At 46.6% G+C, this 27,774-nt stretch overlaps 2 protein-coding genes across 6 annotated transcripts in view; one reads left to right on the forward strand and one right to left on the reverse strand.

Annotated features, from left to right (window-relative positions):
- POU2F1 (POU class 2 homeobox 1) overlaps nt 1–13,461 on the forward strand; it is a 197,543-nt gene extending 184,082 nt beyond the window's left edge. For 3 of the 4 annotated variants that reach the window (XM_055403280.2, XM_055403281.2, XM_055403279.2), the window contains 2 exons: nt 290–378; nt 2,144–13,460. In XM_055403280.2, the coding sequence (XP_055259255.2) occupies nt 290–378; nt 2,144–2,454 (400 nt within the window). In that variant the 3' untranslated portion in view covers nt 2,455–13,460. Of the gene's footprint in view, nt 1–289; nt 379–2,143 lie in introns of all 4 variants that reach the window. The other variant, XM_088835996.1, reaches the window with a different exon arrangement.
- Nucleotides 13,462–15,874: 2,413 nt separating this feature from the next.
- The window catches only part of CD247 (CD247 molecule), an 87,398-nt gene continuing 75,498 nt past the window's right edge, over nt 15,875–27,774 (reverse strand). Inside the window, exons 2-8 of one of the 2 annotated variants that reach the window (XM_055401460.2) lie at nt 22,408–22,511; nt 21,193–21,249; nt 20,629–20,709; nt 20,098–20,133; nt 19,297–19,353; nt 17,677–17,718; nt 15,875–17,011 (exon numbers count right to left, since the gene is read on the reverse strand). In XM_055401460.2, the coding sequence (XP_055257435.2) occupies nt 16,946–17,011; nt 17,677–17,718; nt 19,297–19,353; nt 20,098–20,133; nt 20,629–20,709; nt 21,193–21,249; nt 22,408–22,511 (443 nt within the window). In that variant the 3' untranslated portion in view covers nt 15,875–16,945. Of the gene's footprint in view, nt 17,012–17,676; nt 17,719–19,296; nt 19,354–20,097; nt 20,134–20,628; nt 20,710–21,192; nt 21,786–22,407; nt 22,512–27,774 lie in introns of those variants that run through there. The other variant, XM_088835997.1, reaches the window with a different exon arrangement.

The following is a 27,774-nucleotide window of genomic DNA, read 5'->3' on the forward strand; positions in this document are numbered from 1 at the left end:
CTCTGTCATTGTTTTTTCTCTCGCTTTGGGAAAAAGAGAACAAAGTAACTCAGAGTCAAAATGACTGTAAGTTTTACATTTTGTGTGGACCATAACCGTGCTTTGCTTTGTATAAGTGAGCATCAAGGAAAGCCGTAACTTGGAAGCACCATGTAAAGAGTATACAAAGAATAACACACATGCCTGTATACGTCCCACCTGTATTTTCCTTTCTCTTGCCCCTTGGGTATGCTGTCAGATTGACACGTGTCTCCGTTGTAATGATGTGTCTGCTCTTCTGGTCTCTCAGAGGTGCCTTACTCAGTCTCAACCCCGGGACCCTAGGTGGCGCTCTCAGCCCAGCTCTGATGAGCAACAGTACACTGGCAACTATTCAAGGTCAGTAGAATTCTTTCCCTTACTGTAGCTTTATCTTTTTTTTCTTAAATGGAGTAAGTCTGCTTTGCTAGGTGAAAGTGATGTGACGAGATAGGTGAATTGATAATGCTGACTAACCTAAGGACCAGGAATGTGTTCTTATAAAAAGCTTTGTAAGAAAAATATAGGTGTCAGTTTTGTAAGAACAGGAAATATGCTTAGTGTGGTGTATTAGGAAACCAGGATGGTACTTGCCTGGCGATCCAGCAGTTAAAACTGTGCTTCCACCACAGGGGGCGCGGGTTCCATTCCTGATCAGGGAACTAAAATCCTGCCGGCTGCACAGTGTGGCCAGAAAAACAGAGAAAGAAACCGGGACTTTTATGCTAGTATTTATCTTCTTATAATATAGGCTTGGAGGCATTTTTCCTAAATTTATCTAGTCATCCGAGAACCATCCCCAGGCAGACTTAACCAAGTAGAACTCCCCAGTCCCCATCCCCACCCTCAAGAGCCTTATACAGGAAGGCTCTGTAACAGATCAGCATTGGAGGACAGCGTGCAGCCTGCAGGAGCACTTTTAATTCTTGTTAGGTTCTGCCGTCTGTATATCCTCATCATTACAGAGCTTATATTCTCTTGGGTTTTAACATCTCTTTCCCAAGCCTGGATGGGTCCCTTTTGGCCTTAGCATGCTATCCAGTCTAAAATGAGTCCTAAGTCCACTCATTCTATATATTGAAGAGTCTGCTTTGTTTAGTATTTGAGCTTAGTGTTTGAAGATGTTTGCTGTTATGTGATTCAAGGAAACACTTTGAGACATCACTATACTAATCTCAGAATTTTTTCTTAAAATAATTCATGCTTAAATGAGAGTTCTTGGAGCCAAAAACAAACAGTTTTTAAACTGCTAGACTTCATTTAGGATTAGTGTTTCATGGATGCTATCTCTACAGTATACTGTAGGCAGCTAGTTCCAAACAAATCCAAAATATCATCTAGATTACCTTACATTATATTGACTTTCTCATTGACTAAATCATATGTGAAACTGCTTCCTGGTCAGATCTATAAAGCTTTTATTATAAAATGACTTCTTTTTGGAGTAAGATTTGTGATAAATCACTTTCTCTTTTGCGTTACAAGAAAACGTCCAGCTGCGCCAGGACTCGCTGTCCTGTGCTCATTGTGTGATCGTACCCAAAGGCAGGGGCATTCCCTCAGTTCCTCTTGCTTTTCTTCATTATGTGCTCGTTGTGTGAGTGCACCCAAAGGCAGGGGCATTCCCTCAGTTCCCCTTCCTTTTCTTCATTATGGAAGAAATCAAATTTTTAATGACACTAGGAAAAACCCTCAACTATACATGTGAGGGTGTGGTTATATGGGTGAGGGGATTGTTGGGGATTTTCAGATACAGGAAAAGATAGTCTTTTGAATGGAGTTACTTTAAAGTCAGTAATCTTCATTAAATCATAATTATTGGATTTAACAAATATTTCTGGGTAGATGAAATAAGTTGAGATTTCACATTAGAAATATAACTCTTGATTCTCTTCTCCCCTATCCTGTTCATGTTAGAGTTTTCAGTCCTCTAGGCCCTTTTATAATTATAAATAAACTTTGGTTGGTAAATTACAACACTGTGATTAAGGGGAAAACATCCAGTTAAGGGATAAACTTTTTTCATCTGGGTTGCAGGAAGACTTAGGACGTTTGATGTGTTCTTTGTCTTCTCCAAGCTGGTACTGACATTCTCCTTCCTGCCTGTTTTCTGGGGGGCCTGTAGCTCTTGCTTCTGGTGGCTCTCTTCCAATAACGTCACTGGATGCAACTGGGAACCTGGTATTTGCCAATGCAGGAGGAGCCCCCAACATCGTGACTGCCCCTCTGTTCCTGACCCCTCAGAACCTCTCTCTGCTCACCAGCAACCCGGTTAGCTTGGTCTCTGCCGCTGCCACCTCTGCAGGGAATTCTGGACCTGTAGCCAGCCTCCACGCCACCTCCACCTCAGCTGAGTCTATCCAGAACTCTCTCTTCACTGTGGCCTCTGCCAGCGGGGCTGCCTCCACCACCACCACCGCCTCCAAGGCGCAGTGAGCTGGGCCGAGCGGCGCTGCTGGCGGAGACTGAAACGCGTGATGGACTTCCTATTGCCGTGTTGCAAGGGCAAGGGAGAGGAGGGAGAGAAGAGAAAAAAGACGTGGTGGAAAAAAAGATGGAGATGGGACAGCAAATTTGCCTAATTTTTTAATAAAACACTGTCTTTTCAGGATTGCTTCATGGATTGGAGAACTTTCTAACCAAAAATTAAAAAAAAAAAAAAAGGCAGAAACAAAAAATCAAAAACAAACAAAAAAATTAAGTGAAAGGACTACTTATCATTTCCAGCAGTCATGATGACGAGTTAAGGTGGGTTACCAATTCCGATATAGGAAGGGGATTTCTTGTTTGTCTGAATTTCTTTTTCTTTTAAAAAAAATCATTTTTATGGGTCTGTTGTACAGGCCATTAAGTCATAACAAGGTGTTTATAATCATATCAGTTGTGTTGGGGGTTCCTTTCTTAACTGGTACAATTTAGGCAGGCCTGTATTACTGTATCTGTTGTTATCGTTGTTATTGTTTTATATATATATATATATAGTTTGGACATGTTTATCTCTCGCTCCTGGATCCTGTTTCAGTGAGCTCCCACACTGTGGGTGGGAGGGCTTTAGGGTAAGGGGGGACTTACGCTCTTAACTGCGGGGAATGTTCTTGCCGGTTTCCTTATCCTTGATGACTCTTACAGAGGTGCTAGAAAATTATTTTCTTTTGCCACTTATGCAAGAGGCTTGGTGCAGAAGCTGAAGGCAGTGTGTGCAAACACTCCCACTCCACACACGCCCCCCCCCATCAGGTGGTGCCTTTGGAGCACTTTTGTGTAGGAAGGAGTTCCTGCTGAACTGTAGCTCTCACTCTCCCCGAATCATTGACCTGAGGCCCAGATCCTGTGGTGCAACAGGGCTGCTTTCTGCTACTTGCGAGGGAAATGGCTGTGCATGTTGCAGGGCAGGATTTGGTTCCAAAGAGCAAAGACTACTGCGGACACCTGACTTGGTGGTTCTCCTGATTTCTTGTCTCCTGAAATGCTCTACTCTACTGTTGGTGTGTTTGTTCGTTTTTTCCACTTTGTGGAAGTTCTTCATCCAAACTTCCTTTAACTTACTTGTTAAAGAACAAAATGACTTACTGAAACTGGGAAACTTTTCCCTTCTTTTGTTTATTGAAGGAACTCTACTGGACTGTTTTTCATTGGTTATAGATCACCCAAAGAGGTGTGATGAGAAGAGTGGGAGGTTACCGCGCTTTCCTCTAGCCACAGACTTCCTTTTCAGTAGACGGCTTATCAGTTCCGCTAACCCTGATACTCTCCTTGGTTCTCTGACTGGAGAAGGCACTAATTAGACAGATACGGGGTCTTAGGACCTTTGAAAGACTTTGAGCAGGAACTTTGTACACACCTCACATGTCTCCTTGGTTTGTTAGTGATGCTCCTGCTAGGTCGGTCTAAATGGCAATACACATCTCTTTATTCATTGTAGAAGGCAATTAGCTTCTGTAATTGTTTTCAGGGTATTTCTAAATGATATAAATGAGCCCATGAAAAGGAAATGTTTATGGAAGGAGATGAATAGGAATGAAGGTTTCCCTTCTCCAGGAAGGTTAACCCAGAGAGTAGATTTCCCTTTTTGTCAGTGTTCTGTTATTATTAGTACCTATATTCAAAAAAATTCCCAAAGACTGGATCGCTGCAGTGCAGCTCATTTGCGCTCCCTTCTTATTGGAATTAAAGGTTCCCACCTGGCATCTGTGGGTGCTTGCGTACATCTCCGGTGGTTCCATGACTGCACTTTTTCCCCCTTCCAAGCTTGGGACTGAGAGAGAGCTTACAGGTTATTTTTCTTCTTCGTGCTCTGCTTGTGTCCACGAGGGAGTTTGAATTCTGTGTATTTGTCTCGTGTTGGGAAGGGCAGTGATACAGACACAGTGTGTGTTTTTGTTTGTGATCATTCAAGTTGGAGACAGGCATATTAATATTAAAAGGCCAGAAACCTTTTAGTTCCCTTGTTAATTTTTCTTCTGTTTCTTTTGTCTTCCCATTTTGTTTCACAAAATACCCTTCACCTTCCTAAAATCCCTCTAAAATCAGTGAACTGCAAGCAGGGAAACTAAAAAATGTCCATCCACCGTTTTTATGTGTGGTATGTTTTTTTAATGTTTTTTTTTAACTAAGCTTGAACCAAAGTCAATTTTTAGCAAGCTGCTGTACTAATGGACTAGTTTATATCGTGCAGTTCAGACACATTGAGGAGATAGATGCTACTGACAATTTCTTTCTTTCATTTGTCTTTATTAACTTTATATAAAAGTTGCTGCTTGTTTTAATCTTTTATGTTGGTAAATTGTAATATCCTCTGGGCAGACATTAACTTGATTTTTTAAGTAGTTTATTTAGTTTGGTGTGTAAATAGAATGGCAGTGTCAGTTACTAATTTTTCTCCTCTTCATCCCTCTGTTTCTCTGATGTAGTTGAATTTTAACCTTTTATCCTGATTTGACATCTCTGAGTTTAGTCTGTGCAGATGATTTTAGGGCTGTCAGTTATATGGTAGCTGCCCATAGGGATGGGTCCCTCCCTTGGGAGTGGTAGGTTAGGAGGAAGGATTCAGGGAGGAAAATGCTGATACCCACCAGACTGGGTTAGAGGTTGTAGCATTCATTTCCCAAATCGCTACCAAAGGAAGTGTTGAGTCCCAAAGGACTCAAGCCCAGTGGATTAAGAGGAAGAGCAAGGAAAGGCCATGTTTGTTTGTTTTCCTGTGTGGTTCAAAAATACTCCCTCTCCTAAGTAAGATCACCAATAGACTTTCATATTTAAAAAAAAAAAAAGATACTAAGCTTTAAATGTCAGTACAATGGTCTTCTACTCCCTGCCCTGTCTGTAGTCTCTAATCAGTTTGGGATAAAGGGATTCTGCCTTTGTGTGGGTATGAGTGTGGATCACTTTGTGAGGATAAACTTTAAACCAGCATAAAAACCTGTGTTCAAAGAAGAAATATATCCTTTAGACAAAGGTAACTCTTAGAATTTTTCTTTTATTCTCTTATTTAAGAAACAGGTTGTGAAATGTATACACGAAACACTAAAACAGCTTGTTGATGGGTGTTTAACTTAAAAGTGAATCCCCATCGCCATCCCTAGATAGTCTGCTGACCATGTTGCTTCATGACTCGACCTTTAGTCCTTTTTTACTTTGTATCGTCCTTTTTATCATCTCAAGAAATGCTTTGAATCTCCTAAGCTAAGGTACTCAGACTTAACTTTTAGCCACCTTATATGGGAGAGTCTGGAAATTAAGGGGTCCATTTGGCCAAAAAGAAAAGTTTGGTAGAGTTCCTGCGCTTCTAAGAGAAAAGACCAGGTAGGCCATCACAGTTCATTGTGGTCATTCTTTGTTTTCCCCTTAATCTTTATGCAAGTTTTATTTTATCCCTAAATTTGGTTAACACATATTAAGCCAAAGACTAATTCCAAATGCATTTATAGTGATACTATATTTGCCAATGGTAATGGGCCCTGCCTGGGGAGTGGTGAATGTAATTGTTTGAATCCTGCTTATCACAGGCAGGGCAGTTTGGTTATAAACTTTATTTGTACCCTGTATAAAGCTAAAGGACAGAGGAGAAAGACCTAGAAAAGGGCTTCTCAGAAGAACGATATTATTGTTCTTGAGTTAAGAAATATGTTGAGTGCTACGTTAGTTTAAATGTTTATGAAGTTATATAGGCAGTCTTTTAGAATAAAAAGAAATTGTTCCTATCCATTCATTACTTGATATAAAACATACTTTCTTTTATTTATTTGTTACGAAAGATCAATACCATCCCAGTTTGCTCAACTTATTACTAGAGAAATGGAACCAAAGGCGTCCAACTTTCATTTTGTTTAGGGCCATACTGATTTGTACTTCATGGTAGCATTATTAGAAATTAGCGTTTTTTTAAAGGGAAAATAAGATTAATTAAAAGATTTTTAGTGAGATTATCTTGCCAATTTATTCTGCACAGTTCATCCATCGTTGGGAAGCAAAGCACAGTTACACCTCTTGCTTATGTTATCTTGTTCTATTATCCCTCATTTATTTGGTGGGAGAGAAGGGAGGAGAAAACCTTGTCCAAGTTATACAGAAAGCACAGACACTTGCTTGACACAATATTTAAATTCAGCCCAATCTTTAACGTTAAATTTTCTATTTAAATTGCTGGGAAAGCTGGATACGTTTGCAAATACAGGAAATTAATGTAGATTTTTGAAGTTGTAGATCCTGATAGTAAACATTGCAATTAGTGTATAGTAAACACTTGGCTTACAAAAAAACTCTTTGTAGTTCATAGTCTAAAGTTGTTCCCAAACCATATCATCTTCACAAAACTTTCTTTACCAAGAAAAAAGTGAAATCATTACAACAGGAAGAAACGAAAGAGAATGGACAGGGAGCTGACTCAAATGGGCAAGAATTGATGGATTCATTTGATCATAACCATTGTGAGTTCAGTTTTGTGTGTGTGTGTGAAAAGCATTTAGTTTAATCACAGCCCTCGCCATCTGTGCACACAGTACAGATGTGAACTTGGGCAAAAATAGGATGAGCAAATTGCTTTCATCATTAAGGACTGATACTAATCCTGTTCTACCATATTCTTTTCTTAATCTAAAGAAATTAAATGGGACACCCCTGAAATTTTCAGTAAGACATTTGAAAGGATCCATCCAGAGGGCAGGGAGTATGTCTTTTCTCCATTTTCCAGGTAATACCCCGATTTCCGTAGGATTTGTGAAGTTGCTTTCCTCTGACCATCCTCATTCATGAAACAGCTCCAGGTGTAGACTCTTCTGCCCTCAGCCTTTGCTTAAAGCAGTAAACATTAGTGGGTTTTATGTTTTTCTGTAGTCTGGATCTCCTTTCCTCTCTTCCTTTTCACTTTGAATGGTGATACCTTAATCCGTGAGGATAATGCTGGTGGGTAACAGCTAGCTTCTGGCACCTTCATAAAATACCTCAGCGCAGCTTAGCATTGTTACAGAGCTGGTTTACTAAAAACCAAATAAATAAAAAGGAAAAACTTTATAAATAGTGGAAATAATTCTAGCTGTAGCATTTAGTTGAACTGATGTTTATTATGATTGATAAACATGACTGATGCTATATGTATTTGGGATCCTGTTTATAGGTTACAGTTTATAGGGTTAGGGAGGGGTGGGGGGAAGAGAAGAAGGTGATTATGTTAGAAAGGAAAACATTGCATTGCGTGTGTGCGTGTGTGTGTGTTTCCTTATCTGTCTTGCCAAAGGAAACGTGATCATCCCTGTGTTTGGGTTTGGGGTTTTTTGGCCTCTCTAAGGTCTGGGCTGCAGTGCAGTGTGTGGTGGCATGCAGGTTACACATTTGTTATCTAATTCAGGGTCCTCAAGGCATTTACATCCCTTCCTATGGCTGCCTGGGCCCCCCAGACCCTGCAGGCTCTTCTGATGATTCATTACCTCTCATGTAGCAAGAGCTTAAGAGAAGGATTAATGTGTGAATGTTGGGGTATGTAGTTGAGAAATAGAGACAGAATTAGACAAGCACCCTCTAATTTGGAGAGGAAAAGAGAAATGAATGATTGATGCATCTTAATCTTAGGAAATTAAAGTAAAACATTTTTGTCACCCTCTGTCACATTATTGAATGTTGTGCAGGTAGCACAGCAGTTTGAAACCTCACTTCCTTTTCTCATATCAATGCTAATTCTGTCTTGACCAAAAATGCAAACAGAAGAAAACCAGATCAAGAAGTTGAAAGCCAGCCAGCTCGCCCCACACGTGTGATGGTGTGGCCTTTAGAGACTGGTTAGTGAGACTGATGAAAGTATTGTTCTCGGTGGGCTGTCATGAATGACAAATGATGCTGGTTTAGAAACAGTGAAGAGCCCTTTCTGGCCAGACTGTGGGACAGACTTTCTTGGCTTCCCAAGTTCAGATACAGACTCTGTGTCCAGAAAGGCTATTTTTCAATAGCTGACCCTTCTCACAGAACCTGAGTGGGGTTCCGTTTGGATACCAAAGACACTGCATTGTTTATTCTTATGTTTTCCACACAAGCAGCAGAAACAAGAAGAAAAAGCTGAAACTGGGAAAAAGCTTTACATTTGTCTCTTTACTTTTCCTCTCCCCTGTCTTCTTCCGCCTATATAATCTCCACTTTTTGAAGGAAGTCTTGTTGGTCATCCTAGCTTTGGAAAGGAGATTTATTTAGTTTCACTCTGCTGGTTCTGTAAAGATGCATAGAGTTGCTCAGTGTGGCAGCGATGTTCTTGGAATTGCTGGGAATTTAGAAGGAGTGTGGCAAAAGATGGGAGTAGGATTCTTTTATTTCCCTTTATCCAGCACTTACAGTGAGAATAAGTACAGCCAGTGTGAGTTCAGATGCTATTTAGTTGTAAAGGATAAGCATTTTTAAGAGCAAGATTACACGAAGACCCGAAAGACCTTCTTTTATTCTTCCATAGAGCGGTATTGTTACAGAATGTTTCTACGTATCGGCTCTGGAGACTTGAGTAGTTCATTGTTTTGGTTTACTATTGATAAGACACAGAAAATGGGAGAGGGAAAAGAAATTTATTGTTCTTGATATTCTATCAAAAAATGATCAGGTTGCAGAACTTCATGACAGCTTTACCAGTAATCCTATTCAGGCATTATATAGAAGTGATATTAATATTATGTGACTTTTCGAAGTACTAGATAGGTCAGGAAGCAGGTAACAGGACTATTAAAGATAACAGCACTTGAAACAGTTGTGAGAAGACAGACCATACATGATGGACAGCCACTGTCGCGGAAGCGAAGCTCCCAGGGTGGGCAGGGCAGGGCCAGTCCCTTAATGATTCTTTCTGTCCCTGAATCAGCCCATTCTGCACAGGAACATGCCACCCAGGGTCACCTTCTAGTTCAAACCCAGGACACTGTCAGAAAATTCAGACCCCAAAACTAATTTTCTATAAAAAAGCAAGCAAAACATTGAAGTCTGATGCAAAGTTCCCCCAAGGTTTGTTTGTTTACTTGTTCATCATTGTTTTGAGTCAGCCACAACCTCACAAAAGCAGCTTAAGGCTTCTTTCGTGACTTGGCAGTGACATTGAGCTCTCTCACGTGATATAAGAAGTCTGCAGGCAGACAGTTGGGTCCAGTGTTGTTTCCAGAATGAGACATCCAGACGCTTCTTTAAAATTGGGATCTCCTTCTAATGGAGAAGGGGAGAGAAGACTGTACTCCTCCCTGGTCCCTCAGGGTCTCTAAGTCTGAACAGTAGCACCACAAGGGAAAGCACTTTCAGAAGCAGAGTGACAGTCCTGTTAGCAAAGACTGTAGTTGGAAGCAGCTGGAGGTGCCATGTCTTTGTTCTGATCCTGCACCGTTCTCCGTAAGGCATAGACTTTCTGAGAGTAGAGTGGACCAGCCTGGTTGTGTTTAAAACTGCAAACAGTTCAGAGTGGGGGAAGGAGAGAGCCTAAGACTTTATTATAACATTGGCTTTTGACAGCATGAATAGCGTGTCTCCCCTGAGTGCAGGTAAAAGGGAGAGACCGACTTCTTCCAGCTTCTTACCTTTGCTTGAGGGGGCCTGTGTGCATTGCTCAGTCCACAGGAGGTTTCATTCCAAGGAAATGCCCTCCCCTACGTTAGACCATAGTTCAGTCCCTGCAGCTGTGGTGATAGCAGAAAGGAGGTGAGTAAGTGTGGGGGTTTTCCACCCACCACAAATCCAGGAGCTATTGTATACCTCATTTCTAACTCGTGACTGAGTAACATGCTTTAACTTTCTCTAACCCCTACAGAGTTGCCAAGTCTGCCCTCCCTCTTCTGAGTAATGTTGAACTCTGGCCTATAGCATCATGGGACCTGTAGCCTAGGGTGGGACTTCCCAAAGCCTCTGAATGTTGCTGCTTTAAAAGCTACTGCAAGCTGAGGGCAAATTGCAATCGTCTCTTTATTTTTGTTGCAAGGGGTCTTCACAGGACTCTGTAACATCTGTTCCCCGCCACCCTGCCCTTAGGGGCTGGCCAGCCCTCCCCACACCCCCAACCCGCACCGCATCTCTGACTGCTGGCCACACATCACCTCCTGTACTTGCCTTCTCCCTGGTAGGGAGAGGTCATCCCCTTCCCCTGTGAGGCCTCAGGGTTCTGCTTATTTTCAGGACTTTGGGTGGAAGGGAAGACACACCAAAGGCTCCTTTAACCTGACTGCTGCATATACATTTCACTTTTTTCCTTTGACATAACCAAAAAAAAAAAAATCCAAATATTTAAGTTTTTATTATTATTAATATTATTATTATTATTTGACAATCTTATATCCATTGGGCTGTCTAGAAGCTGCATCTCCAGCCCTTCACCTTTTCTTTGAATGTACTTCCCAACCTTCAATTCCCACCCCCGATGTTGAAAAAAAAAAAATCTTTGCCAGGTCTTACTACTGCTGCTATAAGCCAGGGGAGGGTGGTTTCTTTGTGTTGTTTTGCTTCATTTTTAAAATCTCCAGCCAAAACCAAAGATTTTTTAATGATTGTATAAACTCAAAACAAACAAAAAAACCAAAGAAAAGGGAAGTCTTCAGCATCAATCCAGTCTGTGGCGTCCTGGCATTCAGAGCAGGGGCCGGGGCGGGGAGGCGGGGCCTCTGGCGGTATTGGACGGGCAGGGGGTCTGCTTTCCACGTTCCAGGTTTGCAGAGGCAGATGCTCAGTAGCCTTGACTCTTGCCAGCTTGTGAACGTGCCATGGAATAAACTGGCATTTCAGATTTTCCAAAACAGTGGACTGAAGCCCATCACCATGATGACACACCCTTCAGCTACCACGGTGATCCACCCCTACAGCAGCCGTGGTCACCACAGGGGTTCAGCAGAGGGACTAGGATGGTTGGGGGTGCTGCTGGGCGCCCATGGACTCCACAGAGTGGGGGAAATTGAAGACACTGGTGCAGGATTGGCTGCTCTGCTGGGTGCTTTAACCTCTGGGGCGGTGCTGGCGGGTGAATACACGCCAAGTTGCCCTTCTGAGCCTTTTCTCTCTTTTCCTTTACTGGAACTGCTTGGAAGTGGCTGTCCTGTTTGTGAGAAAACATGCAGAACGATTATCGAGCTTTCCATTCCTTATTATTGTAACTTGTTTCCCTTTGCAGCACCACTGTGCGACTATGCAGTGTATTTCACAACCTTTTGTGCTAGGTAGATGCCTGTGACTTTTTAACTTGGGGGGTGGGGGGTTGCAAATGAAGGAACTTTTTACATGGATCTTTTTAATCTCAGTTAATTGGGGAAGGGGGGGATTTGGTTTTAGGGTCATACAAGCTCTATCCCAAAGCAAAATCCAAATGTTAATAATATTAGCCTGATGCAGATACCAAAGATAATTTCTTTCCTGCAGAACCTTAGACTTGTGTATTAAGTACGATTACCCAGCACTTGCATTAGTCTAACCTCAGTAATTCCAAAGCTTAGATGTATATTTTGGTATATTTCTGGGATATTAAAAAAAAATGTCATTTCTTGTTTCAGTGTAATGCTCTTAAAGTCATAGCATGAAAATAACTGTCCTATTCTTAGTAGTTTGAATAATAGTATTTTTGTATGTTTGGGGTGTGTCTCTGTATGTATTAACATAACAGTTTTCACTGCCTAGGTGTTCGTAATAAAAAATAAAACAAAAAAGTTCTGAGTGTACATAATATTCAGTAATAAACTTCCACTGGGTTCAATTTGGATTGAATATTTGCTGATTACCAATCCCAGCTGGGATTCCGTTTTGTTTTAAAGAGACAGTGATCGTGTTTTTCTAAAGCTGTTTTCTTTTTCTCTGTCTTTAAATATCTTAACTCTACCACCTTTCTCTTCTCTTGCCTGTTTTTTGTTTTTTTTTTAAATATTGATTCAGGGGTGTTTTTCCACTGTTGTCAAGGGAGGAACACAAGGGGAAATTGACTCCTTGGTCTCCCAAAACTGTTTGTTTTATGTACTTAACTTTAAAATGTGAGTTTGAGTTCTGTTTTGTGGAAACTTAAGATGTGGTGTAAATGATTTTTTTCCAAAATTGTCTAGCAGCTTTAATGAGGCAGTGACAATTCCTGAGTAGCTTTTGGGAGTCCTTTTACATTTCTGCTTGGATAACTACAGTCTGGGTGGCTATCGTATAGCCTCACTGTCCCAGCATACCTAGTTAGCCATTTCCCCTCTGATAGGAATATTTCATAAGAATCAACTGATAACTTGGAGTTCAGGACCTCATTATCTGGGCCCTTGGGAAACACTTTTTCTTGGTTTTGAAAACCCGAAACACAAGCAATTTCACATTTGGGGGAATTAGCTGGTACCTCCCTGAGGCCTGAGGAGGTGGTGGGGAATATGAGCGGTGCTGTCTCTTTTAAAGTGCCCTTTATAGGATCCCCTTCCTGAGGCTGCCTGCAGGGGCTCTATAGGCTTGGGAAAGGTTGTGTCGGTGACAGTGAATCAGAATGAAATGGTAGATTTTGTGTAGATGCATTTGTCTGCTGTAATTTTTTATATATATTAAACTTACTGTAACTGTACAGTTCATTTCTGTTGTAAAACATCATTAAACCATTTTCCAAGTGTTTTCACATTGTTTGAGTTTCTCTGAAGTTGTCGTGTTGGTATTCTGGATGCTTCACATATTCCCACAGTATTCCCCTAAGCCTTCCAACTTATTTTTTCCAGCAGGTGCTCTCAGGAGCCCCAGGGTCCCTGTAAGCACATTGGCTCCTCCCCGACCCTCACCCCGACTCTTGCACACTTCCCCTTCTGCTCCATGGGGCCCTGTGGCCCCCACCGTGCTCCCTTCCCAGGCCCTAGTGGTTTTCTGGGACCCTGAGTCTGATAGCAGTGGTCTCCCTCAGGCCTGAGGACTTTGTGTGATCAAACACACGAGCCCTTGATTGACCTGTGAGAGAAATCTTCAAACTCCCCTCTCACTGTGTATTTGACTTCAGAACTGGCATTGAACTTGACTTTCTCCAAATTGATTGTTTAAACTGCCATGTGCCTCTAGCATTCCTTGCCGGGTCCTGACCACTCATTCTCTGGTGTCCTCCGAAGGACGGTAACCCTGAATTTGGCCTCTCGTCCTCCTGTCTGATGGTTCACAACTTAGCTCCCTCTGGCTTCTTATAGCCAACATTTAGTGTCTTAATGCAATTAGTTGACTGCATAAAAAGGAAAATTGGAATCTTAAAATGAATTTCCCAGAGAGGGGGAACTCAGCCTGTTAACAAGCTTTGGGAGGTGTCCTCTTTAACTAGTGTGTATGAACTGAATCTGTGCATCCCCTTAATGAGGAGTCAGAGATTGAAAGAGAGCTCACACTATGGCCTCAAGGTGTGCTTGGTGTCCTGAAAGGGGCCCAAAGTGGAAGACAAATACTGGCTTCTTTTCTCCCCACTTACTATGTCAAAGAATGCCTCACTCTTTCCCAGTCCACCCTGTCTCATATTTATACCTTGCTTTTCAGTTTGTAAAGCTATTTTCTTAAAACAATTTTAATACGAGTCAGCTGTTTGGTAGAGACAGCAGCGGGCTCACAAGCATGAGAAGGACTTCAGAAAGCAAAACCCATTTGTCACATGCAGATATGAGGATAAGCACTGATTTCCGCCTGTTTCCCTGTAGTTCTTTGTGAAAAGGTTATGTTCTAACCCACTCCAGAGGTCCCTGACAAGCAGAATTACTCATGAAAGGGTGTGAGTTCTCTTACTGCAGCCTTTTCTCTCTCCGACGACCAGGGCCACTCTCAGCTTGATCTGGGGCTTTGTTCTGCCAGCACGCCCCCTCCAGCCTCTCCCGCCAGCCTTCTCTGTGTAACTGTCTTGCACAAAGTCCAGGAAGTCCTCTACCCCAGCCACCCCGGGCAAGCTCCTGCACCCCTAGCTTACAACCAGCTTTCCTCCTGCTTCTTGAGTCAAAATCAGAATTAGGTCAAATTCTTATTTTCAGGCCAGCCACATGGGTCATACACAGCCTATATGAAACTTAGCTGACCTTAAAACTAGGTATGAGGTTGAGGCTTATTCATGTTGACTAACAGAGGAAGCTAACTTCAGTTTTTAAGATGCCCGACGAGAAGATGATGAAGCCACAGCCAAAAGAGAGCTGTCACTTGTCTGTATGAACTAGTCAGTGGAAGAGCAGCTAAAACAACACAGTGTAATTTGCCCCACGACCAGGTTACATAATTAGGATTGAGTTTTCAGCCATTCTGTTCCACCTCGGAGATCTTTTCCTCCCACAAACCCTTCTGCAGCTTCTGTGCCTTGGTGAGCTCTGTCTACACCTTTCATCAGCAGGCCTGCTTCTGCCTGAGGGTCCCGTGTGGATCACAGCACTACAGTGTGATGCAGAGTTCTTCACATGGTGTGGAAATCCAGTGACAAAACTTAAAGTCCCTAAGTCTGTGATACTTCTCTGGCCTTCTTGGTAGCTCGCGAAGTGCTAGGTACAGAAGAGGAAGGTGGTAGTTAATACTTGGTGGGTGGAACTCAGTTCCCCTCAGGCCAGGGTACAGACCGAATGCCTTTGTGAGGCGTCCTGTCTCTGTGAGTTGCCTGGCAGAGAGGCACATCATTCCTGTGGAATCCCAAATGCTCAGGGGCTTTTAATAGCCATGGCCTTGCATTTCAATGTCTTTATTTCAAAATCTACCCAATATTAATTGGTGGCTTCATGAGTTTTTAGTTGCTATGTCATGTCCAACTCTTAAGACCCCATGGACTGCGGCACACCAGGCTCCTCTGTCCACGGGGTTTCCCGGGCAAGAACACTGCGTGGAGGTGGGTGCCGTTTGACTCTCCACGGCATCTTCCTATGTCTCCTGCACTGGCGGGCAGATTACTGCTGAGACCTCTGGGAAGGCTTATTGAGTCAGAGCCTTATAAACAGCCACCACAGCTAAGACAAAATACCGCTGGGGACAGGGTCACTTTTGGGGGCAGAATCTGACCCCAAAAATGTTTTCTTTTTGCCCTTCCCCATACCTTATAGACTGAGGTTTTGTGCTGTGACATTGGCGGCTGTTCATAACCACCAACACCCTCTCTCTTCCTGCCACCTGGATCCTCGGCTGGCCTCTCTCCCATTCTCCCACCTGCATGCCGCAAGCTACTCTGTGCTGTGAGCCCTGCACCCAGGGCTCTCCTATCACCTCCCACAGAAGGCTGTGCCCATCCCGACACCATGCTGCCCCAGGCACAGCCCAAGGCTGGGCCACTGGATGCATCCTGCTCTCCTGCATGTACCGGGGAACCATCCTGTTCTCTCCCAAGAATCAGCAGTTCTGCCCCCACTGCGGGGGCAGCAGGCTGATTCCTTGATGACTAAATGACCATTATAGGCTTGACTGTCTAAATGAAACTTACAGCAAAGCATTTTCACTAAAGTTTTTTATTATGCAAAAGAGTAAGGCTCTAGCAAACCAGTATAAATTAAGACCAAGCAGAGTGGGTTTTCCGTCCATCGCCATGTGCCCTTTTATTACAGTTCTGTTCCAACAAGTCAGCTGAGGCTTTTTGTGATGCCACTGTCCTTTGGGATCTTTCTTGGTTCGAGCTGTACCAAGTCATCCTTCAAGGCCTTCCCCATGACGGGTCTGTCTCATTCCATGAGGTGAGCAAGCGGCTGCACAGAATGTGGTCTTGCTTCTCTGGCTGCCTGCTACCTTGTTCACCGTCTGCAGTGACACCGCTATGTTCTTTCATCCCAGACTTCACAGCCCGCTTCCCTGTGACCGTGGGCTCCTTGAGGGCAAGGCTAGGCTACTCATCTCTCGGTCCCAAGAGGGCCTGGCTGGCATACAAGTTCTATCACGGGGAATGTACACTTGACTGCAGGAGGGCTCCTTCATGCCCCTCCCTGCTGCCTTCCCCGATCTACCAGTACCAACTGCTACTTCCTCCCACCTTCCCCTCGGCCCCTTTCCTGGCCCAATCACCAGTCACCTTGAAATTAGGGGGTATGGTAACAACTGAAGCCAAATTTACAGCAGGAGCAAAGCTACTCAAAAACTGACAGAACGATACAGACTATTGGGACATGCACTAACATTTGTGGTTTCTCTGGGGACTTTACAAAACACCCCGAATTCAGTTGTGTTTGAGGAGGAGAAGGCCCAACTCCCAGATAAGAGCCTGGAGCTGCAGGGAGTAGGGCCTGGCTAGTCTTCCAGGAAACCAGAAAACCTCAGAACATGCTGCGTTCACAGTGGACTCCTCAAGGAAGGGCATGGGGATGCACTCTCTCCCAGCGTCCAAGGATAAAATTCTGTGTGAGTTTGGAATTGGGTATGACCAAATTACAACTTGAAGCATCCCGTTCATAAAGAGAAGTACTTGGGTGGTGGAGAAATATGAGTGCACTGGGTTGTAAATGCTTTATCCTGTATCTTTAACAATCTGGGCGTCTACAGGTCTGGCCTGTGAGTGCTGAAACTCCAGAAGCTGTTAGCGAGGGGGCAGGGCTTGCATGTGGAGGGCGTCATAGGTGTCCTTGGTGGCCTTGCTGAGTCCCTGGGAAAAACAAATGAGAAAAGAAGAGGAGGTCAGAAGCCCTGTGTGGGCGTGAGCCTACCTGGAGGCCTGTGCCCTCCCCACTGCTCTGCAGCCCGGGAACTGTCCCCGACACCGCAGCCGAGGGCTCTGTGTTTCAGAGAAGCTGGCTGTGCTCAGTGTGCACAATTCACACTGATTCGCAAAAACTAAGCACCGGACTACAACATTTTCTTTTTAAAGTTATTTTTCTTGATTTATTTCAGTCTTCTTACCCACCACATTAGGTGTGAGGATGAGGCAGAGCAAGGCTTCTGCAAGGGCCCAGAGCAGTGGAGGAGGAGGCAGGAAACGGCTTGTTCAGTGTCCTTCACTCAAGACCACACAGCCTCTGGGCAGCTGCCACTTGTCTGCCTTGCCCTGTCCCCCAGGGCTCCTACCGCCGCCTCCTCAGAGTCAAGTGATGTGCTTGAAAGGCTGAATCCCAACCCTGCCTCAGGGACTGACTGGCAGAGCAGTCACTACAGGCCTGAACGGGTGCCCTTGGCTTGCCAAGTTCAGCTGCTGAAGAGCTGGCACTGCCAACAAGAAACACCAGGGAGCCTGACCGTGGTCCTGGTTAGATGGTGCCATCCTGGGAAGCAGGGCTGGCAGTGTAGCCCAGAGGCACCACCAGCTGCACTTACCTGGTAAAGACCATCATTCCCCTTGCCTCTTCGCCGCTGGTTCTGTGGGAGTGAGACAAGAAAAGGCTAGAAAGTGAGACAGTTGGCAGCAGCTTTCCTGCTCAAGCGTCTGACTCGGAGGGCCCCAGATAGTCAGAGATGACCATCTCCTGGCCAACAGCCCTGCCCAGGGAGAGAAAGGCCCTCAGGTCCCTAGTTAGACCTTGGCCTCTGCAGAGTAAGGTGAAGCCGGGCTCTGATGAGGCCCAGGTTTGCTCTGGCCAGCGCAGATCCTCATCAGATTCTTGGATCTGGCTGCATGGATGCTGGCCACACTGTGCACTGCTTGGAATAATCGGGCCTCCCTGCAGCTCTCAAAATTCTTGGCTAACTAGGAAAATCACTATGGAGGTTCCTCAAAAAACTAGAAGTTGGATTACCATTGGATCTTAGAAAACTACAATTCAAAAGGATACATGCACCCCAGTGTGAACTGTGGCACTGTTTACAATAGGCAAAACAGGGAAGCAACCTAAATGTTCATCAAAATACGAATGGATCAAGACGTGGTGCATATACATGACAGAATGTTACTCAGCCATAAAAAAAAGAAAGAATGCCATCTGCAGCAAATGGATGGACCCAGAGATTATCATACTAAGTAAGCCAGACAAAGACAAAAACCATATGATATTACTTATATATGGAACCTGAAAAGATCATACAAATGAGTTTATTTACAAAATAGACCCACAGACTTATAGAGCAGACATGGTAGCCAAGAGGGTAGGGGGAAGGATAGATTGGGAGTTTGGGACTAGCAGATGCAAACTATTATTGATAAAATGGATAAATTATAAGGTCCTACTATATAGTACAGGGAACTATATTCAAAATCCTGTGATAAACCGTAATGGAAAAGAACATGAAAAAGAATGTATATAATGACCGAGTCACTTTAATTAATACAATAGTGTAAATCAACTACATGTCAATGAAATAAATTTTTAAAACATTCTCATCTAGTCATTTATGCTCATTGGCAACAGCAACTGTGTCATGAGCACAAGCTCCAGCTGTAGAGTCTGTTCAGATTCTGGCTCCCCATCACCAGCTACGTGACCCTGGGTAAGTTACTGAACCTCTTGTGCCTAGAAGGGCACACACGTTCATCAGGTTATTGTGGGAGTGAAATGAGACCATCTACCTGGTAAAGCACGAGCCAGGCCAGCTGTGTGGGCATGCCACATACGCAGTTACAGAGAGATCAAACCTAGAAGGTTCAGTGCTCTGCTCTAACCATCTGGAAATTCTTAATTGTTTATGAACAAGGGCCCCACCATCCCAAGTGCTAAACATACTTTGACACACATCAATCACTTGATTATTGTTAATGGTGACAGATTTTACTTTTTTTGCAAAGCACAGGCCATTTTGGAATTTAACTTGGTTTTTAATCCTAAAGAGCATCAGTCCTTTCTGAGGACCTTACATACTATTAGAGATGACTCAGCTGGATTAACCTTTGCCTCTGGTGGTCATCCCATGGACTTCTGCAGGTGACAGGAGGAAGGGATGGGACTCTTTGGAACACCCCCCACACCACCTAAGCCTGGGGAACAAAGAAAGAGCAACACTCACGTCACTCTTCATCCCGATCTCACTGTAGGCCTCCGCCATCTTGTCTTTTCTTAGCTCCTGAAGAAGAGGGCATGAGACACTGGTTTTACCAACCAATGTAGAAAACTGTGGACTCCCCTGCAAAAGGAAACCTCTAGATTCCCAATTTGGTGGTGGGGGTGGGGGGGCGAGGTTCTATATTCAAGGCTCCAACAATCAGCTCCAACCCCACCCTCTTCCTCAGCCCTTTGGAAACCTCTGAGCTGCCAGCCCTTTGCATTGAGCTGATAAGCTCAGGTTAGAACCTGAGATAAGATGTGAAGTCCGAGCCAAAGGACACACATGTTGGACAATGCAAGAGCTCACTCGAAGGCCCCAGGATTGATTATTTAAGCAAGTTGTCTCTTTACATACGCCAGCACCATAGGAAGAAGTAGCTCTCTTTACAACAGTTACCCCCTGCAGTGGTCCCCCACACACTGATCAACACCCAGGATGGTGAGGTTTTCAACAAGAGGCGAAATTCAGGGGCTACTCTGGCTCCTAGGAACAGGAGTCCCTCCCAGGGGCTTGCCCAGCTTGACCTCACTGTCCCTACTAGGTCCCAACCAGGCTGATCCGGCAACTCCAGCGGCAGGCCAAGGGGCCTTCCTACAAGCAGCCACTGCAGACAGCAAGCAGGTGTGGCGTAATTCAGCCCGGGAAGTGAGAGTCGAGTCAGGCAAAGACCGCAGAGCAAGGAGCCAAACCTTTGTCCAGAGCCCTTCTCCAGCTCTCCCCCACCAAATTTCCAGGGAAAAATATGCCACCTCCTCTACTCACATTGTACACGACTTCGTGGGAGTTCTTCTTCCTCTGCTGCGAGAGAGAAGGGGAAGAAGTTAGCAAGGGAGAAACAGGAATCCAGGCCAGGAGAGCTGAGGCACCCTCCCTCTGCCCCTTCCCACAGCTGGGGGCTCCTCCCCAGCCGCCTCCTCCCTGCGCTCCTGCGGCCACGCTCAGCCGCCCCAGGGCCTTCATGGCCTCATGCTCCCTAACGCACACAAACATGCTCTCTCACCCAAACTGAGCTCTGCTCTTAAGACCCCACCTCGGGGCTACAGCTGAAAAGGCAGAGCTACTTAGAGTGTGGTATTAGCGTTGCCACATTCATGCTGTGAAGGCCCTTGTGACGCAGAAAGGAGCCCCGGGCGGCGGCGGCGGCGGCGGTCCGCCTGGCCAGACCTCTCACACCTCAAGGTCCAGCATGGTGAAGAGTGTGCTGGCCCCAAGGGGCCCTCTGCTAAGTGCCTGGCTGAGCCCGCACACACACTCACACTCGCACACACACGTGCAAACACAAAAAGGCCCTACCGGTTTCCCCCCCATCTCAGGGTCGAAGCCCCCTCTCCTATCCAGGACTGCATACTCCTCTCGTCGGCCGACATTCAGCTCCTAGAAGAGGCAGAAATGAGTCAGAGATGAGAAAGGAAAGCTCAGGAGGATGGGGCCGGTAGACCAGGAAGCTTTACGAGTGCTCACAAAGGAGCAGGGACCAGGGGATTCATCGGCTACGATCATCTCGGAAAGCCTCTCAGAGAATACATTACTGGGGGCGGGGCGGGGGGTGTGCATGATCTATTCTATCAAAGTCCCGGTGCACGGAGGGAGTGAAATCGCTTCCCCACCCCCATCCCTGTGTCCGGGAAACCGCTGCCGGGCGGGGGCTCGCTCGGAGCTGGCCCCGCACTCAGTGGGCGCCCGCCGCGCAGCACAGGGAGCGGCATCCTCCCAGCAGCTCCGCGGAGCAGGCACGGGGACGGCCCCCGTTTCACGAGTTAGCAAACCGAGTCCCAGAGAGGTTTTCAGCGTGCGGGGCTGAGGGCCACAGCCGAGCCCTGGCCGCTGTCTCCCCCGTCCCGGGAGGGGCGGACTTACGTTGTAGACCGGGTTCTGGCCCTGCTGGCCGGCGGGGGCGTCGGCACTCCTGCTGAACTGCGTGGGGAAGAGGAGAACAAGCGCTTTGCTTTCCGCGCGGGCAGCCTCGCTCCGCTTCTCCACTCCCCGCGGCGCGCGCCCTGCCTGCCGAGGCTGGGCCCCCGCGGGCCCCGCGGCGTGAGGGCCGCATTTCCGAGCGCCGCCGTCCTTTCTCCTGGCGGGAGTCCCGCGCCGGCGCCGCAGGGCCACCGGCTCCCGCCCCGCTTTCCGCTCCGGGCCCGGGCCCTCGCGCGTGCGCAGAAGCGCCGGCCTCGCGGGCCGCGCCCACTGCGCGCCGGGGTTCTTTCCCGGCCCCGGCCTCCCAGGCATTCGGAGGACTCGTTGAGAAGTCCCACCTCCTATCTTGACCCCTGCAGCCGGGTGCTTTCCGTGGGGCACTGTGTCCTGAGGACCTGGCCCAGGCACAAGGCCTCGCTCTGTTTTCAGTTCATACCCCTCAGCTGAAACTGCAGGCTCTTGCAGATTCAGAACATTGGGAACCACCTGGCAGATGATCCAGGGCAGCGTTCCTCAAACTTAAGAAAGTCAGTAAGACACTGTTTCTTATAATAAAATGTTTAAAGTCCAAAATCAAACAAACAAAAAATAGGTTAAGGCACGAAAGTCCTAACGACCGAGGCTTCCTCTCCCTTTGCCCACGCCACGGCCACCCCCACCCCCAGCCCCGGCCCCCCCAAGAACTGCAGGACCTGCAGGGCCCTAGGTGAAAACCGATGCTATGGGTTAACTTTCCCACGTACGGATGAAAAATGGGTTTGAAGAGAAAAGGCTGGCCGAGCCTGGGTCTGCATCTGGACAGCAGGGTCTGGAAAGAGACTGCAGGCCCCCACCTCCCTGCTCTTCACCAAAACATAACCCCCTTTCCTGGCAGAACCTCTGCCTTGAGACGCCTAAATGGTCACACGTCTGTATGACTCCTCGCTAAGGCTCCAGCGCCAGTGTGCAGTCAATTGTGCACTCATCCTCCCACTCTAGTCCGGCTGAGCAAAACATCACCCCCACCCCGCCGGCCCGCCCAGGGTGCACACTGGCTGGTCTCTGCTTTGCCCGTGGATGCCAACCACTCATGCTGGAGACTTTCCAAGACCAAGGCCCTCTGAACATCCACCGGGTTGGGGAGCCCATGCCCTCCCCCCAGAGGTCAGTGGCACCAACCTTTGCTTTCAGAAACAGGGCAGTGACAATAACGCCATAGATGAAGAGGATCCCATCCAACAGGTAGCAGAGTTTAGGATCCAGCAGGCCGAAGCTCTGTGCCGCTGTGTCAAGAGATGAGACTGATTAGCCAGGTCAGGTGAAGGAACATGTCTGCTTGGGGGAGGGGGGGCAGGTACCATGACAGGTCAAGGAATTCATGGTGAAGGCTGGATGCATTCTCCATACCCTATTTGACCACACCTCTCTCCCACCTTGGACCAGCCTCAGGGGAAACCTAGCCTGCCCCAGCAGTGGACATGGCAACTGGCAGGGCCACAAAGCCTGGAAGACAGGAAGGAGGCAAAATCTAAGTGGGGGAGGTGAAATTGTCCATTGTGCACATCGTGCAGGAGAACATTGTGCTGCTGCCCCCCAGCATGGGAGCCCAGATACGTGCGAGCCCCATGTGAACCACGTAATCTGGAAGTCACCCCAAATTGCCAAGGGACCCCTCACAGTATGTACTATGCAAACTGAAGTACAATGGGGTTGCGGAAGGAGGTACAGTAAACATTCTGGTTAAACAAGAAAAGCATTTTTTGAAAGCTCACTGCACTGTGAGAGAGGAGACACGGATTTAGCCTAGACTGTTCTTCCTGCCAGGTATGTGTGCAGCAACTCAAGTGTAAAACGGGGTGTAGCAGGCGTCTAACTCCACCCCTGCCTGGTATCACAGAAGCCGCAGTACCGCGGCCGCAATCTCTCCCGGGCCGAGGGCGCCCCCTAATGGCTGCCTGCAGGACTACCTCGGGACTAAGGGTGCAGATACCTTATTAGTTCTGTGACTTGGGGCAAGTTATTTACCCTATTTCAGCAGCCTCTTCTGTTTACCAGGGTGAAAACTATAACATTTCTTTAGTGTTTACTTCATGCTAGACACCGATTTGATGTAATAACTTGTCAGTTCCTCCCAACAGCGCCACGTGGACACAGAGGCAGGGAGAACTTCGGATCTAGCCAGGAGCACTCAGCAAGTAAGTGGCAGGCCAGGAGAGCCCAGGTGGTGTATCTCCCCTCCTCCCCCCGACCCCCGTCTCCGACCTCCTGGGCCCAGCCCTGCCCTCCCTCTTGCAGGAGCAACGTTTTGGCTTCTGCCACAAGCCCTGGGAGCAGGTGAGCCGAGGCTGCACCCTAGTCCCCACCCCCAGCCCTCCTGAATCCTTCCTTTCTCAACCCTTTGACTTCTTCCCTAACTCAGGACGCTCCACCCCTACGCCCGCCCCAGGCACTGATTTCTTTGTAAACGTCCCATAGTCCTTGCTCAGAAACCATTTTGTCTGTCTGAGTAAAGTCTGAAGTAGGGGATCTGAAGGCCACTCCAGTATTCTTGCCTGGAAAATCCCATGGACAGAAGAGCCTGGCCGGCTATAGTCCATGGAGTCACAAAGATTCAGACACGACTGATCACACACACACACCACACACACACTGAAGGCCTATAGGAGACAAGCCAGCCTCCAGCAAAGGCCATGTTTGGTGGCCACTCCACCCTAGCTGGGGTAATTTGTTTTTCCTTTTAGGACTGGAGGGGTGTCAGCGGAGATTTATTTGGGTGGTTGAGATTCAGAAAAAGGGTTGGGAGAAAATCGCTCAGTTGCCTGTCACATAAGATGAGAACAGAAAAATTACTGGGCAGTAAATTTAGAACAAACAAGGAGAAATATTTCTTGGTGTTGTGCAGAGCCAGTGCAGTGGGGGAGAGGATTTCGCCCCTCCTCAGAGATAAGTAACAGGACCACATTTCTTTTTTTCCTTTCTTTTTGAACAGCAGCATGATTTTATGACCAAAGACAAATGTGCTGTGTGTGGTTTGGTCAAAAAAAGGATATTAATCGCCACACACACCCCAGGGTAGGAAACTTCCCTCTGCTGAGTCCAAATGTGCCCATGCTAGGAGGAATGGGACTGAGGAAGGCAGTGATAATCCAGAAAGTTCCTTGAAGGGACCCAGGGCCTAATTCAGTTGTGTGGTTAATTAAATATTGATTGGGCATCTGCTTGATGTCAGGGGACATTGAAATAGAAAGGACCCTGGATTGGGTATCGGGTGGGTTCTATCAACAGTCCTTCTTCTGCCACTAAGCTGTGTGTAGAGAGGCAAGTCACCTCACCTCTCTGGGTCTCAGTTTCTCCATCTGTAACATGGTGGGTCATCCTGTCTACCTCAAGGGTGTGGTGAGAACCAAATGAGGGAATGTACTGGTAGGGGTTTTTGTAAATTTCCTCCATAAGGATAACATGTCTAGCATTTGAGTAGGGTCTTCTGAGTCCCTGCTCTTTGAGGGCTTATGTCTTAGCTCTTGAGGCCACACCCAGGTTGGAGGCAGGATTTCCAAGATGACAACTCAAAGACAGGAGCCATAGACACTCCTAGGTTCTGGCTTCTTCCCTGCCTCCCCATCCCCAAGGGAGAGACCCATTTTCCTCCTTCCCTGAGCATCTTGTTTCTGTCCCCACCACATTCAGTCCCTAAGAGAGGGATTTACTGGGGTTATATGGTGGCTGTTTTCCTAAACAACAGGAGAAGCCTGTTTTATTTCACACGTCCTATCCTCTGCCCCAGATCCACAGGACCCAAGAGAACCCCAGAATTTGCACAAGTACCCAGATACCGATTAAGGGTTCTCATTCTCAATCCTGGTCACATGTTAGAATTGGCCTGGGGTCCACTCTGACCCCAGGTTCTCATTTAATTGTCTGGTGTAGGGACCAGGCGTGAGCATGGGCCAGCGCACCGCAGAGCTGAGATTCAGAGCTGCAGTGTCCCTCAGGCACAGCCTTTCTCAGCAATACAGCTATGCCTTACCACAAGTGTAAATTTCACTGCCAAAAAGAGACAGAAAACAAAAGCAAAGCCTCAGTCTTTTATATGCACTGCAATTTTTGTGTACTTCTCAACTGTGTATTATTGAACTTCTCTAAGCCTCAGTTTCCTCATCCATAAAACAGGATAATAATATTAACTGTCTCATTAGGTAATGGTGAGGCTTAATTATCTCAGTATTTGGCTTGAAGCTCAACATTCAGAAAACGAAGATCATGGCATCAGTCCCATTACTTCATGGGAAATAGATGGGGAAACAGTGGAAACGGTGTCAGACTTTATTTTTTGGGGCTCCAAAATCACTGCAGATGCTGATTGCAGCCATGAAATTAAAAGACGCTTACTCCTTGGAAGGAAAGTTATGCCCAACCTAGATAGCATATTAAAAAGCAGAGACATTACTTTGCCAACAAAGGTCCGTCTAGTCAAGGTTTTTCCTGTGGTCATGTATGGATGTGAGAGTTGGACTGTGAAGAAAGCTGATTGCCAAAGAATTGATGCTTTTCAACTGTGGTGTTGGAGAAGACTCTTAAGAGTCCCTTGGACTGCAAGGAGATCCAGCCAGTTCATTCTAGAGGAGATCAATCTTGGGTGTTCATTGGAAGGACTGATGCTAAAGCTGAAACTCCAATACTTTGGCCACCTCATGTGACGAGTTGACTCACTGGAAAAGAGTCTGATGCTAGAAGGGATTGGGGGGTGGGAGGAGACGGGGACAACAGAGAATGAGATGGCTGGATGGCATCACCGACTCGATGGACATGAGTTTGAGTGAACTCCAGGAGCTGGTGATGGACAGGGAGGCCTGGCGTGCTGTGATTCATGGGGTCGCAAAGAGTCGGACACGACTGAGCGACTGAACTGAACTGAAGATAATTAATGCCTGGCATGTATTAATAATAAGTGCTCCATATACCAGCTATTGTTATCACCATGATTTTTTTTCCCCAGATCACCACCAATATATTTATTTGAGGGAAAAAGGATCAGATCATGTCAAGAACTTTTAAACCAGATAGGATCAGGGACACTGATCTGCCTAACTTCTGGGTGCTCACAACTGCACAGGTAACTGAGCGTGTGAGGCGACACCAGTTAAACCAAAGAGCACTAGAAGGGAGGATGCATCCTGAGCAGTCGTGAGAGTTCCCATTCAGAAACGTAGTGTTGAGGAAAATGAAGACGGAACCTCCTAGAACCCAGTATCCTCCTAGCACAGGCCAGGACATAATAGTGACCTGGTAACAAAGAATCTCACCCTATTTGCAGACCAAAAGAGCAGTGCTCCCAGCTGAGCTGCAAAGTGAAAGCTGGGGGTGGAATCTGACCCCATGATCCTTTCCCCTCCAATCTGGGCCTCCACAAACCACTCTGTGATCCCCTGCACAAGGCAGACTCCGCAAATCTGGGATGTTAGGAGGATTCTTCCCAGTTGTCCAACCTCATTCCACTGTATCCAGGTCCAACAGGTCACCCAATCCCAGGGCACAGACCCAACCTCTCTGGACCCCCACTTCTGGACAGACACGTGGCGAACATGGAAACAGAAGCCCGGGAGGACTGGACCCGTCTGAATACGGCTAGGGTGCAGTTGTCCTATAGGCGCTCCAGGATCAGTCTCACCCGAGGCGGCCAGGCTGAGACAGAGCAGTTGTTTAGGTGATTCCAGTTGCTCCAGGGCAAAACGCAACCCAGCAAAAAAGAAGGCTGGAGTGTCAGAAGAGCTGACCCTGCGCATTCACGTGCTTCCTGCGGTGGATCCGGGACTAGAGCACAGCGGGTAAAGGGGACCCAGTCTGAGACCACCGTGAGAGTGCCTGCCCACATGCTCACTCCAGTCTCCATCACAAACTCGGTGTAGGTCCAGATGGTCAGGGTCCGCCTGGACTGGGAGCCTGGATTCTAGGTGTTTCCCAGCCCCCCTTTGTCATCATACTGTCGTCCATCGGGTAGGCACTGGAGAAGCGGGCCAACAGATGATGAACTGGAGCCTTCCTGCCAGGTAGCACGCGTGAAATGGAAATAAAAATTGCATGAGTGTTGCTAAAGAGCCTCTAAAATGGAGCCAGGAGACCATGAAGAAAGCTTGACTTACAGACACCTCAGCCTGGATGGATCTGAGCTTTTGACCCAGTGATGTCACCCAGAACACCTGCCAGAAATTCAAGGTACTCACTAGACCCTTACCTTAAAATAACTCATGACGATCTATCTACTTATGGAACCCACACTCTAAAACAACTTGTGATTCCTTAAGGACAAATATTTTCTACTTCATGTTAGAGCCAACCACAGTTCTCAGCAGGCAACTCTTAACAGAGTGGTGGCTTTTTGTCTTCATAAACCCCAGATGCTTTCTCTTCCTCGGAACACTCATTCAGGATTACTGAATCTACGTCTCCTGAATTGCAGTACTCAAGACCCCAATCAACAATGACAACAAAATAGAGACTCCAGGTAAGCTCTTTGCTTATATGTAGGTTCCTGCATGATCAGATGAC

The sequence above is a fragment of the Moschus berezovskii genome, chromosome 4 (assembly GCF_049115385.1).
Source record: "Moschus berezovskii isolate FMDL1 chromosome 4, NW_MosBer_1.0, whole genome shotgun sequence".
Taxonomy (NCBI): domain Eukaryota; kingdom Metazoa; phylum Chordata; class Mammalia; order Artiodactyla; family Moschidae; genus Moschus; species Moschus berezovskii.